General features: G+C 41.4%; 1 protein-coding gene across 1 annotated transcript in view; it reads left to right on the top strand.

The window, feature by feature from the left end:
* Positions 1–15,274, top strand: part of WBP2 (WW domain binding protein 2) — a 30,632-nt gene that overhangs the window by 7,528 nt on the left and 7,830 nt on the right. The window contains exons 2-5 of the mRNA XM_085891972.1: positions 262–367; positions 4,576–4,711; positions 11,323–11,415; positions 13,094–13,264. Of these exons, the coding sequence (XP_085748098.1) occupies positions 262–367; positions 4,576–4,711; positions 11,323–11,415; positions 13,094–13,264 (506 nt within the window). The remainder of the gene's footprint in view (positions 1–261; positions 368–4,575; positions 4,712–11,322; positions 11,416–13,093; positions 13,265–15,274) is intronic.

Genomic DNA, 15,274 nt, shown 5'->3' with positions numbered 1-15,274 from the left:
TTTGAATGTCTAGTATTGGGTGTATCATTCGCTGCGCTGGCAACGTGCTCACAGCCCAAGGGGTTGTGGTTACCATGGCATGACAACACAGTCTTTTAAATTTGTCACGGCTGTTCATCCTTGAGCGATTGCCTAATTTGTTTTGCTGCGATACAAACATCTACTCTTTTATTATGATGATGATTATGTTATATTGAGATTGATATGCAGTTGGGTTTTTTATTTTTAATACTATTGCATTTTTCTTCCTTCTCCTCTCAGGGTCCTTGCACATTATGAGGATGTTGAGCTCAGCTTTGAAATGGATAAGCTTCCAGAAATCTTCAGAAAGGCAAAGAAAGGGGCAATATATCTGACTCCCTACAGGGTAGGCTGTATATAAAGGCCTTTTCTGCAATGAAAAATGTGTGCCCAAAGCACTTAAAAGGTTTTGAGTTGCTTGTATAATAAGTGGTATTGACATCCATAATAGCAGTTTATTGCCTTAATAACCTGCATCTCGCAAAAGTGACATGAAAATGCGAGGATAAATATATATATATATATTTATTGAAACATTGAAACAGAATTCAACCAATCACAGCCATGATCTAATCAGGTTGAGATGGTATCAATAGGAAGAGATTAGTTGGTATGTGTTTCTGTCTATGCTATTTTTGTTGACTTGGGGGGGGTGGGTAAAAGTGATTAAACTTATCCGTGGCTGATTGGGGCTTGTAGGATTGGGATTCTCAGGTGGTGTGTGCTGCTTGTGAATGTAGCTGTCAATGAACCCAGGTAAGGTTTGAAACTGCAAAGTTGTGGGCATGCATGCTAGTTACATAAAATACGAGCAAAAGTACCCATCCCCAGCGCCAGGAGAAGCAAGTAAGAGTATCCGTCGCCAGTGCCGCAAAAAGTTTAAGTTAATTTATTGATTTAAATTATTTCATGGACTTTAACAAGTTAATTGTGTTGCACTCTTGGTTTCACTCAGAGCCAAAGATCTCGGCTACTTAGAAAATTAGAATTGCCAACGAAAAGGAAATGAGGGCAAAAACCGGTTTATTTTAAAAGTTGAATTCTCCTAAAAACATGGCATAACACATATGTACACAAACACTAATACTAAATATGAAATAACTGCATCAAAGAGCTTCTTTGTAAACAATATTACTGGTATTGCTTTATGGTGCAAAGTAATGCAAATGGTTTTAATTCCACCGACACGAGAGTATCCAACATCAAGTTGCCCATTAGAAAAACAAGGAGTTGTCAAATTTAGTCCAACCACCTGTAAATATTGTCCTTGAGCTTTGGTAATGGACATCGCAAAGCTGAGTCGGAGAAGGAATTGAAGTGGGCCATAAGCCGAGTTAATGATTCTTTCAAGCTCATTGCAACCGTCGAGTGACTGTTTGACCTTTAGGTTCATGCTCTGCATGAAAAAGTAGTTTTACATTCAAGATTTCATTTCAAAGGCACATTTATTGGCCTCTACCTTCAGCACTCTGAAAATCTCACGAGTTTTTGAGCAGCCTTCTCCGGCGCACACATCCAATCGGAAGCCTTCAAATTGTCCGTGGATAAATACATGATCCTATTTTTTGTCGCATGAGCAACTTCAAGGAGAAGATAAGAAAATACCCAGAAGAAGCTGAACTCAAAAGTGGCTGTTTGTTCGTCGTCGCTCTCCTCGTTGATCGATGCACTTTCTGTAGACGCTTAGTAGCTGGGTGTTCAACAGAGATCTGTGGCGCTAATGGAGTTTCATAATAAAATGTTACAACGGAGCTTCTGAAACAGTTCCCACAACAATGTAGTTATCAAGTTGGTGTATGGACTCCATTTTGTGTGAGACCTGACAATGATTCAGGTGAACTTCCACACTGATAAACTCAATAATTGTGGAGAAATTGTTGAAAACAAAAAACGGATCCATGTGTAATGCAGGGAAGGTGGTAGGCCTGTGTAGCACGCTCCTTCCAGAAGGTAGGTAGACTATAGCCTGAGAAATCAAACGACAAAACTGTGTGGCAGTAAAATGATAAAAACAAAATAATCGTGGCTTCTTCAACCAAGCAACGAGGACTTACAGGTGTTTTGGTGCCTGTTTTTGACCCCCTTTGCAATGAAATCTTGAGTGTGCAACTGCAGATTCGTAATCAGCATATCTTAAACCCCCGAAAACGTCCACTCTCACTTGGTGGCCAGGTTGGTGCAACAAAAGTCAATTTCTAGTCTTCTCCCAGATTCTGGGTTTTGGCCTAGAGTCTCTTGCTTTCAAAGGCTGTGTCAGTTGGGATGATAAGTTTCTGAGTCAGAAAGACATCTTCACTTTTGAAATTGCTCTCAAAAGGAAAAATCTCAACAAAACGCAATTCTCACACAAGTCTCCTGGTTTTGAACTCGGGAGGAAAATGCGAAGTGGAGAATGTGAAAAACTCAAATTTGCCATTGGAGGGAGTAAAAGAGGTTGGGGGGGGGAGGGGGGTGGAGTAGGATGGGCCACTTTGAGGCCACATTTACAAACCACCACAATCAATAATGACTTTAGAATTTAATTTAGTGACAAGTCTGGAGACGGCAATGGTTCACGCATGGTATTTGACAATGTAGATTGTTTCAGAAGTCAAGGATGAGACGAGGTAATTTTTGACCAAGTCATAAAAATGATCAACATGATGTGGTACGAGTGACAGGTTATTAGCTGCAAAATGTTGAAAACCCGGTTTTGTTCAACAACTTTCAAAATTTGACCTTTGCATAACCTTTAAAGGTCACAAAACAATGTTGTGGACATTAAAATATGGAAACAGGATACGTGCTATCGCTTATTTGAGTTAGTTCGTCGAAGAAGGTCGAAAACCCGGTTTGATTCCCACAACTTTGAAAATTTGACCTTTATGAACTTTAAAGGTCAAAGGTCAAGGATTATGACCTTTGGTGCAAAACTTCCTCTGGAACATTCCAGGAACAACATAACGGCATATAGGCTATATGGCATTTCGCACTCCTCGGATTATCCATACTTTGATGAAATCAGCGTAAAAACCAACTTGAAGGGGGTGCCACGGGCAAGGTGTTCAAGATAGAGCAAAATGGTTTCAAGACTTTCCGTGGGGAATGACCTCAAGATTACGTATAAAAAATATTGTCATCCTCGCTCTCAAAGTTTGGGCGGTCGTATGATTTTTATGTCAAAATTCGCAATTTTCTAAGTTCGTGACCTTGACCTTGGGACGAAAATGAAAAATCGAGCTCCGTGGGGCTATGCAGGTGCCATTGGGCTAACCAAATACCAAAACCCCTGTCAGATTCGACAAACCCCCTAGGAGAAGATGCAAATTGAAATCGGCTACCCCCTAAAAACACGTTTTTTTGGGCGTGGCTCTGCCTATAATGGGCGCACCACGCCCATTCTCAGGAAAACACAACCAGATCATGATATAAACCTCCCACCAAAATTTTATCAGGATCGGATCAAAACCCACTGAGCTATGCTCGAGACAGACAGACAGACACCAATAACGAATATAGTGGTCACGTATTTTTTCGTGAACCAATTATTATTAGCAATGGTGATTTTTTTTATTTTTTTTTTATTTTTATTTTTTTTTAAAAAAGAAAGAAAAAGAAGTAGCCCATGTTCAACAGGAGGTCCAATTTGGTCTTTGTCAACTTTGGTACAATTGGCCCATTACTTTGGGCATGATTGACACACACACACACACACACACACACACACACACACACACACACACACACACACACACACACACAATGCTGATGGACTGCCTGTTTCGAAGAATGATGGCTTGTGTACATTACTTGCTGTTCATCTAATACTATGAAATTGTCGTGAAGTTTGAGCAAATTAAAGCAAAGACATTTCCTATTGTATGTGAAGTGTTTTATAAGGAAAATAGTGATGCAAAAGGAGATTGCATTGCTTTAAATTGTCAACTCGCATTTCAAAGCAAAATGAAGACTTCTACAATTTCGTGGCTTCACAATGATGAAAGCGTCCCTTAGAAAATGTGTCACTATATCCTTTGGTTATCTTAGTTGAAGAATTGACTTTCTCCCTGGGTGGGCTTCGTAGGGAAATTATTAATGTCCAATCCCAGGAAGCCTCTTTAGACTCTGTTGTGTGGCATAAAGAGGCTTGTTGAGGTAATTATGAGGCCAATCACTCCACCATCTCCGGAGGATGATCACGGAGGCAAATGAGGGATTGGACAGCCAGCAATGTTTGGGATATTCTCGTGTTGAATAACACATTTTGGTCTCTGCACCAGTATCTGATTTTGGCCAGATCAAAAAGACCGATGCTGCTGCAGTCTGGCTATGAGGGTGGGGTGGCAATTCAACCCACACAAGATGGTCCCAATCAAAAGGGTTCAGAGCATTCTCCATAGACGGTAAAAACATTGGATGCAGATCTCTACCTCTACCAGATTATCTGCACTTATCCTGGCTTTCGAGCTACCCTTGTCAAGACTTTTATACAATTATGAAGTGAAGGTAGTTTACTGCTAAACATTGATCTTTATTGTTTGTTTAAATATTTTGACTTCCTTCCCACCTTTGCAGGTCATCTTTGCAACGAAAGGCAAGGATCCCATGATGTCTTTCATGATGCCGTTTTACCTGATGAAAAGCTGTGAAATGAAGCAACCCGTTTTTGGGGCCAATTACATCATGGGGAACATCAGCGCAGAGGCTGGAGGTGTGTTTAATCTGCAGACCCATTGATATTGCAATATTGTAACAAGTGAAAGGCTTTATTTTCCTCTCTTTTTTTTTATGTTATTTTTTTTCCTGTCATATTTTATATATACAGCATGTACTGTATATATAATATAATTTTTTTAATGATTTTTAAAATTTTATTTAAAGAAAGTCACTTCTAACCAAAATGTAAACTACATCTCCTCTGCTAATTTAAGTAATAAACAAGCAAGAGCAGACCCGGTCTCAGGCGACGTTTCAAACATTTTCCAGCGGGCTTCCTCAGGCCAATAGATCCCGAGCGAGGCACGTGTCTGCTTTTCTTCCCAATATGACTGCTCATTTCCTGTCACGTGCTGGTACGTGAGGTCACATGGAGGAGTGTTTTTATTTTTCCAAATCTCAAGGAGATAAACATCAAATCTCATCATTGATGGCCTGCTCTGCTCTGTTGTTTTTATTGCGTGCGTGCGCGCATGTTTCTGGGGCATTAACATGGCTGGTTTCGTGTCCGGGTTGGACGTGATGAGGTGTTTTGATTTTTAAAATGTGTCCGTAATTGCTTCTTTTTTTTGACCCCAGCCCAGAGCCCCTAGGGGGTTGGGCCAAAATGATACTACTCTTGCACCTTCTTGCCATGTGGTGATCATAGATACCAAGTTTGTTGAATTTCTGCACAACCGCTTATGATATGGCATGATGGACAGACTGAGCCAATTATGTCCCCCGTTTTTTTTGTTTTTATCCCCACGCTTTTAAAAAAGAAACTGAGGATATTGTAAACTGCTCTGTCTGCCTGTCCATCAGTCATGCTGTCTCCTAAACTTTGTACGTGTAATCAACATGAGGGACACATCAAATATGTAACGATTGTTTCCTTTTGGATTTGAACCCTGGTTCATACACCAGGCGATGGGAACTTTATGTCACAGGGGTCAAAACTATTTTTGTTCACTAAAAATTTGATATTGGGTCATTCCTGGTGGAACTTTTTTGCCATCTTTCAACTTTGCTTTCGGTGGAAAGCGTGGAGATTTGCGATGGTGCACCATCGACTTTGCTCTAGTTTGTCTCTGTCTGTCTGTCTGTCTGTCTGTCTGTCTGCACACGTGCTAATGTAGGCCACAAGCCCACCTGGTGGTAGCCAGTGTTGCATGTTATCTTTTTCAATCGAGTACCTCTCCTCCTCTTTCGTGTGCAACATTAGGCTGTGGGTGTGTCGCTGATGCGATGCCCCGATTACCAGTGCACTTGTATTCATTTCGCCAACCTCCAAAGGACGACAGGCTGAGTTAACCCCACCTAGTGTTAATTCGATGGAAAAACAGTGGCTCAAACTCAGCACCCTTAGATAACAAGCTAGCCATCCCAACAATTAAGCCAACAACATGCTTTGAGTTCCTCTAATAAAGTATGTACAATTGGAATGCGAGCACATCTATAAACTACAGACGTTTAGAATGTGAGTACAGTCATGCGCCACTTAACGACGGGGTTATGTTCTGAGAAATGCATTGTTAAGGCCTAAGTCACATTTGCTCTACGGCGAGGATACGGCGGCCGTACGCCCTCTGAATTGACAGAAACGTGCGGCGGCCGCAGAGTTTCTGAGGTGGCCTCAGGGTGGCCCTCCGCCGTCTGGCTATATTTTACAGGCCGTAAGGTCGCAGTGTAATTATAATGCGGAGTTATGACTTTTTTTCATTTCTGCGTTCGCCGTAGCAATTCGACAAGCCGAAAATAAATAAATAAATAAAAAACCCCTGGTTAAAAAAATAAATAAAAAAATTACCCCATTCGTTACCGTCCGTCTGGCCGCACGTTCGCCTTAGGGCCCCCTGCGGTCGCCTTGCGGGCACCTTGAGGCTACCTTGCGTCTGCCTTGAAAATTCTATGGCCACCACAGGCCCCCCTTAAGGTCACCGTACGACATCAAGCCAAAGACCGTACGGCAATCCCACGTTTTCGATCTCCACAATTTCTAAGACCTAAGGCCTAAGTCACATTTGCTCTACGGCGGCCGAACGCCCTCTGAATTGACAGAAACGTGTGGCGGCCGCAGAGTTTCTGAGGTGGCCTCAGGGTGGCCCTACGCCGTATGGCTATATTTTACAGGCCGTAAGGTCGCCGTGGAATTATAACGCGGTTATAACTTTTTTGATTTCTGCGTTTGCCGTAGCAATTCGACAAGCCGAAAAAATAAAATAAAAAAAACTGGTAAAAAAAAAAAATTAAAAAAAATTAACCCATTCGTTACCGTCCGTCCGGCCGCACGTTCGCCTTAGGGCCCCCCCTATTGTCGCCTTGCGGGCACCTTGCGTCTGCCTTGAAAATTCTATGGCCGCCGCAGGAACGCCCTAAGGTCACCGTGCAACATCAAATCAAAGACCGTACGGCAACCCCACGTTTTTGGTCTCCACAATTTATAAATACGCCATGCAGCTCCCCGAAAAATAAAAACATATGTGAATGCTACATTGTGTGACCGTGGAAATACTGCGGCCACCGTATAATTGCTAGTGGCCGTAGATTTTGGAGACCCCATGGCCACCGTGGCAAATGTGACCTTGGCCTAAGCGACGTCGTCGTTGTGCGAACATCATCTTTTTTTTCCGTTTTTGTTTTCGAACATTGTACTTACACAAAACTGGACATCTAGGCTATATGGTGTAGCCTATTGCTCCTCGGATACAAACCTGTGCAGCATGTTGCTGTACTGAATACTGTTGGCAATTGTAACACACATCCAAGAGAGACGAAAGACACGTTAGTTTTACCTTTGTACTGTTCATGATGGCCATCGGTGTTGTTAGCATCAGCTTACAATCTCCTCCAGCATCGATTATAGAAAGATGAATAAATAGCGTTTGGATTTTATAAATACGCAATCATTGCATCGATGTTATAATTTATAAATGAAGAAACGAGCACCTGTGAATTGTGATATATATTTTCGGAATAGTGCGATTGTTTTAACAACATAGAAAGCTTCACTAAAAACAAATTGGTGTTTTAATTTTGACTGTAACAACGATTTATTCGCGGAATTCTTCAATTCAAAGGTAATTTGACTTGCGAGAAGGTAAATGTGGAAAGATTGGTTCAGTTTGAAAGCCGATTTCCTTGAATACCGATTTAGCACGATCCTGTTTTTTTCGCGATGACATTTTATGGACCTCAACGATCGTATTATAACGGGGCCACACTGTCGTTTATTATCATTATGAGGTATTATTTATTGTACAGCGTACATAATTGTACGTGCTATTTTAATACGACTGGCAGCGCTACGTCGGCTACATCATTCGGCGATAGGAATTTTTCAGCTTCCTTTTTTTTCATTTTTCAGAGCTGGCAGATCCGTCGTATATGCGATCCGTCGTTGCCCGGAACGTCGTTAAGCGGCGCATGACTGTATATTGATTCAGAGCGTGAGTACTGAGTCAAGCTTTAAAGTCCGTACTATTAGAATTTGCGTACGTCTCGAAAGTACGTAACGTGACTATAAAAATACATACGAATGCATTGTGAATCCATGGAATAAACTTGAAAAGGTCTGTTATTCCACTGTATGAACATAACCTTCCATCGTCTGTATGCCACACAAACACCACCACACATCAGCATACTAACATTACGCAACACCACACAAATATCCTGGTGAGGGTCTGCAATCTCTGATTGATCTTTCCCGTTTATTGGTGGAAGGGAAGATGCAGAGTGGGGGGGGGGGGGGGAGGGTTTGGGGAGGGTGGGAATTATCCAAGAACATTTGGCCATATAATGAGTGCTCATTATAGCTTTGATCTGTTGGTGCAATTGTATAAAATTCCTGTTTGAGAAATGGTGCCACTTGCTTCTCCCTTATCCACGAGATGAGGTCGTTATAAGAGTTATTCCGTGTGAACCCCATCGCAAGTATGCAAGTGTCTCTTCGGTCACCAAGAGCATTTGGAATTGCTTGCACGCAACGGGATACCTCACCAACTTTGCATCATGGCTCGACAACATAAAATATGACTCCGTGGTACGTGTGTTATACGTATTTGGAGTCTCCTCTTTTCCAATGAAATGTATGGCTTGCAAACAGGCAATCATCATTCTTCAGAACCGAGCATTGCACCCCGGCACATCAGTCAAGTGCATTTCCAGTTTTCTGACGTGTTCTTCTTGGAATACAACATCCATCGGAGGGTTAACCTAACCCGTTTACGATCATCTGAACATCGTTCACAATCCTTGTTCGTGGGTGAACAACCCAACATTTTCCAACCTGTGATTCACAATGATGTGAAGAGCCAACGTTAAATTGCACAGCCTCGAGTCTTTCCAATGGACATTCATATAAACTTGCCTTTTAGGCCAAATAACTCGTATATCCCCATCGAAGCCTGGTGTTGGCTTCGTGGTTAGGGTCCTGAGTTTGAGCCCCGTTGGCTGCTGAATTAATACCAGGTGGGGTTGACTCGGCCTGTCATCCTTCCGAGGTCGGTGAAATAAGTACCAGTGTCCTGGTAAAGGGGCACAGCCGCCATACTAGCATCAGTTAACGCTTAGCGTTAATTCCACCAGCAAGATTCAACGTGTTGTACAAATATTTTTCACGAATGGGCGATGGCACAGGAGGTTCTTGACTGCTCATTCATACAACGGTAACTGCAGACACAAACTTGAGGGGGAGCACTCGGTCGAGTGCAAAACCTCCGCCGCCAATACTGCTGGGTCACTTAAGTGAACCTGATATCCTATTCATTGTAGGTCAAAATGGATCAGACTCTACTGAACCACGATTGAATAAACTAAACTAGATCGACGCGCATGTAGAAATGCCAAAACAATAAAATCGAAATTTTTTTGAAAAAAGAGTTGCAAATTTTTTTTTTCTCCAACAAAATTTTTTTTTGGGGGGGGGGGGGTTGGAAATCACTTAAGACATGTAGAAATGCAAAAAAAATTCAAATATTTTTCAAATAAAATCGAAATTTTTTTGAAAAAAAGTTGCAAAATTTTGTTGTTTTTCTTCTTTAACAATTTTTTTGGGGGGTTGGAAATCACTTAAAACATGTAGAAATGCAAAAACAAAAATTCAAATATTTTTTCAAAATGGCCGCTATAGCGGCCATATTGGACTTTGGACCAAGTCCAAAATCTAATGGCATGATCTTTGGACCATACCTAATCCCCCCACCAAGTTTCGTCGAAATTCGTCCAGGAGTTTTTTTCCGTAATACTGTTCACAAACAAACAAAAAACAAATTAGAGGGGGGCACTCGGTCGAGTGCAAAACCTCCGCCGCCAATACTGCAAGGTCGCTCAAGTGAAACTGATATCCTATTCATTCAATTTGAAGTCAACTGCTCAGAGTTATAGTTTGCAACTTTCCCTTTTACTTTTAACTTTTACATACTCAATCATTCATAATAACTAGATTCCTTGAGACAGAAATTGATTTTACCTGGGTATATCCACCTGAAGTTCCAAAATCAGCCACAATTATAATTTTGGCATGTTTTTTTGTTGGTAATCACTGATAACATGTAGAAATGCAAAAAAAAAAAAAAATCGAAATTTTGTTGAAAAAAAAAGTTGCAAAAAAATGTTTTTTTTCTCTAACAATTTTTTTTTTTGGGGGGGGAGGAGGGGTTGGAAATCACTTTAAACATGTAGAAATGCAAAAAAAAAAATTCAAATATTTTTTCAAAATGGCCGCCATAGCGGCCATATTGGATTTTGGTCCAAGTCCGAAATCTAATGGCATGATCCTTGGACCATACCTAATCCCCCCACCAAGTTTCGTCGAAATCCGGCGGAGTCTTTTTCCGTAATACTGTTCACAAACAAACAAACAAACAAACAAACAGGGGTGAAAACAGTAACCTCTGATCTTCGATGGCGGAGGTTAACAAACAAACAAACAAACAGGCAGGGGTGAAAAAAGTAACCTCCGTCCATCTTCGATGGTGGAGGTTAATAAACAAAGAAATCATTTTGTGCTTGCGAAGTCACAAAGGTAATCGAACATAAACAGATCAAAGGTTGAACAGTACAAATCGTAATGGAATGAAATGGTTAAATCATGTATTTTATAACCCTCATCATGAGACGATCATCCGCCATTGGTACGTAATCAATCTGAGACAATTTCTCACTTTACTATGATTCCGTGGTGGGTGAAAACAAGAAATTGTTGTTATATGAATTGGTATAAATGAGGAAAGATCGAAAGAGCGTTGAAGTTTTGGCTGTCTCAGTCACTTCTTTAAAATGTCTTGTTTCTTGCTCACCTGAGTCAAACAATTTCCGCCTCAACCTCCTCCGACGACGACGACGAAACTCCACCCACCTGGGTGGTTTTGTACATCTTGTGTAGTTGTTCCATCGTCACAGCTCTGTCCACATGTACACTTCAAACCACAAAGGCAGTATGCACGAAACAACCTGACTCGCAAGGTAAGGTTTCGATACATGTCAGTAAAATCATTATAATGATCATTACAGTCACGCTTTCATGAAATGATAGCTACCCCGGCAGCCAAGTTGCCATATGCAAGACCAGAACCCCCATCTCAACCCTATTTTAATTTGTCTTCCCCACCCCCTCCCCGCCAGGTGGATGGGAAGGCATGACAGTATTCAAGCTCACTTTTAACGCTGGTGGTGCTATTGAGTTTGGACAGAAGATGTTCAAAGCAGCTAAGCAAGGTGTGTTATCCCTTCATATCATTTTCCGGAGGCAATTTATGACCTCCTTCAAGGAGGTATATTATGTACCTGAAATGCGGTGATCTTCTTTCCTCCCACTGCTGTCAAATGGACATTCCAATGGGTAGATTTTGACGGTATGTTAAATTGTTTTTTTGTCTGGGAAGGTGGGGTGTGGTGAGAAAGTGTCTTGGGCAGCAAGAAGGTTGGGGATGGGGGTGGAATGTTTTGGGGAGGTGTTTGCATATTACAGTAAGAGTTTATATTTCAAAAAAGCTGGACATACGAGTCGGTAAAACCGACATTTCGGCAACTTTCCACTCGCCTTGGTCACTGCAGATGTTGAAGTGAAGAAGAAGCTCTTGAGAATCGCCACGTGACATCCACTGGTGGTCAGTGAGTTGGCGTGTGGACCAATCCAGGTGTCACGTGACAGTTGCAGACGGCGTGGAAGAGATGTTCTCGACTTGTCCCACGTACAAGACAAACAAAATCGCAAACCACCCCTTTTGTTGAGCGATGGTGATTCAGCTCTTTCCCAAATGGCTTTTTACACCTTTAGCAAACCACTTTTTTTGACTTATCAAAGCTGTGACCATTCACATTCAAGAGTGTATATCGCGGGTTGAGAGACATAATGTTGTAACTGCATTTTTGGCGAGGTTGAATGGAATGGCTCTCATGTCTAACAAAACACCATTTATCTTTCATTAGCGATTTGCAGGAAATGGGAAATTTTCAGTTACAACATTATGTCTCTCAACCCGTGATATATACAACAGAGTTCAAAGCCTCTTCATAAGCTGGACGATGTTGGTTCATATGGGCCTGAATGGTTTGCAGAATTTCTTGTATGTTGGTCTCTGTGCATGATGGGTCTCCACATCTAATGCCATACACCATATCCCATTCCTTATCCTTCTGGATCTTGTCCTTCACTTGAACTAACTAGCCGCAAATAATTAGTTCATGTTGAGGAGACGATCCGGAAGGATAAGAAACTTGACATGGTGTATGGCATTAGATGTGGAGACTCATCATGCACTGAGACCTACATATGAGAAATTCTGCAAACCCTTCAGGCCCATATGAACAAACATTATCCAGCTTATGAAGAGGCTTTGAATTCTGTTGTATATACACTCTTGAACCTATATGGTCCCAGCTTTCATAAGTCAAGTGGTCATCTTGGAGGGAAAAAATGTGGTTTGCTGGAGGTGTTAAAAGGAAGCCATTTAGGAAAGAACTGAATCGCCATCTCTCAACAAAAGGGGTGGTTTGTGAGTTAATCTGTCTCGTACGTTGGACAAATCTATAACATCTCTTCCACACCATCTGCAACCATCACGTGATGCCCAGATTGGTCCACAGACCAACTCACCCTACCACTGGCGGATGTCACGTGGTAATTCTTAAGCTCCCTCTTCACTTCAATATCTGCCGTGACCAAGGTGAGTGGATAATCACCAAAAAGTCGGCTTTTCCATTTGGTAAGTCCAGCTTTTTTTCAATTATAAACTTTTACTGTTTTTATTCAACTGAATGAATAATAACCTGCATCCATTTGTTTACACCATATATTGTTTCAAGATGTCTGTTTTTATTCTCTAAAAGAAACATTTTTCCAATGCAGCTTTTTACATTTTAAATCTTTTCGTTCTATCCCTACCTGGAACAGCACCAAGAGGACCTCCATCACACCAGCCCCCACTTAATGCTGCCAATGGCTACCCCTTCATGCCTGCCAATATGTATGCTTTTGGGACTCCTTATCCCCCACCACCCCCAGCTGTATATGCTTATCCAACGGCACCCAATGTTGGTTATGCCTATCAGCCTCAAATGACCGGTGAGACTGCAGTTTGCGTGCTTGAGATCGGACCGTGTAGTTGGAGCCTCAAACACTTAAGTACTAGGTGGATGAGAATAAATGTTAGCATTAGTTGTTGCCCTTTTTTTTTTTGGTATACATTGTCGAGGCTCGTATGAGAGGTAACGCACAGCAAGGGGGGCTTGCCCTTTAAAGAGAATATGAGTTCACTTAAGAGCCATCAGCTGTCCAGCAAACTCAGCAGTGATTGCTGCTTATGGACAGACTGAGTTCCCAGCTCAGAAAGGCAGGGAGTCTGGATAAGAGATCTAAAATAAAAAATCTCCCTTCCAACCTGCACAAGGCCAGCATGGAGGGGTAGGCCTAAGCCAGCATGATGAGTATATCAGAAAGACAATGGCTCCCAGTTTCCAGTAGTTCTGAAGCCCCAGACCAAGATGGTGGTCCAACCAGGCAAGGAACAGGGTGTGCAAAGGATCCCTGGGTTCATACAGATCACTGGAATCTAAGAGTTGCCACATCCAATATTAGAGCCCTATTTGGAGATGACCTATCATTTGAGCTTGAAGGGGTAGACCCTGGGACATTAGAGGACTTTGTGAAGTTATAAGGCAGGGGGAGAAATTTGCTGAGCTAAAGAGTGGCCAACAGAAGGTTGGTGGGAGTTGGATTCATCATTCATAAGAAATGGATAAAGTACATAACTGAAGTCAAAGGTATCAATGAGAGATCGGCACAGATTACACTGAAACTAGATAAGAAATACAGCATCAAAATTATCCAGGAAAATGCTCCTACATCAGTACATGAAGACGAAGAGGAAGACAAAATGTATGAAGAGATAACAAGAATGCTGGAAACATCAAAAGAGCATTAGAGCTTGATAATGAGTGATTTCAACGCAAAAGTGCGATTTAAGAAAGGTGGAGAAGACGACATAATGGAAGACTTTGGATCAGAGATCTGAAATGATGGAGGAGACTAACTCATCAAGTTTGCAATCAGTGACGAGCTATAAATCATGAACACATTCTTCAACAAAAGTGCATGTGGAAGATGGACATGGAAAAGTCCAGATGGACAAACAAAAAACTCGATCGATTTCAGCTCAACAAACAAATTAAACATTATCCAGGATGTGAAGGTATTAAAGGAAGTGATCATAGAATGCTTTCATGCAAAATAAGGATTGATACCAGATTAGAGAGACAAACTGTTGAGAGCAAAACACAGAAAAGCAGATCTCGGAAACCTAAAGGCCAAGAAAAGATTTTCAAATCGACCTTGGAAACCGGTTCCAGGCACTCCCGCAGGAAGAGGACACCGACCTGGGTACATGGAACAATCAGATAGTTGATATCATTCACGAAAGCACATTGAAGACAGCAGGTAAAGAAAAAGGACTTGATATCCAAATTACCAGGCAGTACCAACAACTTATGAAAATGTGAAAGGAAATTAAAAGAGATGGGATTGGAATTCAAAACGTGGATTACGAAGAAACATGTAAAGCAATTAGAAAGAAGATGAGAGAAGGCATTGGCAATTATAACGCTCAAAAGATAAAGGAAATTATAACAAAAAAAACAACAGAAGCCTGAAGAAACGAAAGATCACTGCTTGACAAACATGGACATGAAATTGGAGATCAAGCCAAAATGCTACAACGAATAGAAGAATATTATGAACGGCTTTACCACACTGACAAGGGGGTTGAAGAGTTGCATCAAACAACATCCGAAGAGATACCAGACGTTAAACATACATTACAAAACATGATGAGGAAAGGCACCAGGGCATATTAATATACCTAATTATGGAAGAACACACGATCACAGTACAGCTTGCTAAACTATGTACAGCTTGCTTAAGACTACGGAAGGTTCTCAAGAAATGGAAAGAAGACAACATGATTTTCCTCTTCAAAAAGGGAGACAAATGAGATCTGAAGAATTATCGACCAACTTTTAAACGTATATAAACTCTTCACATTGGTTCTGACCAATACAATGGAATGCATTCTAGATA

Source organism: Eptatretus burgeri, chromosome 8 (genome assembly GCF_056783735.1).
Source record: "Eptatretus burgeri isolate ZD-2024b chromosome 8, Ebu_testis_v1, whole genome shotgun sequence".
Classification (NCBI taxonomy): Eukaryota; Metazoa; Chordata; class Myxini; order Myxiniformes; family Myxinidae; genus Eptatretus; species Eptatretus burgeri.
This window is presented reverse-complemented; position numbering and strand designations above follow the sequence as displayed.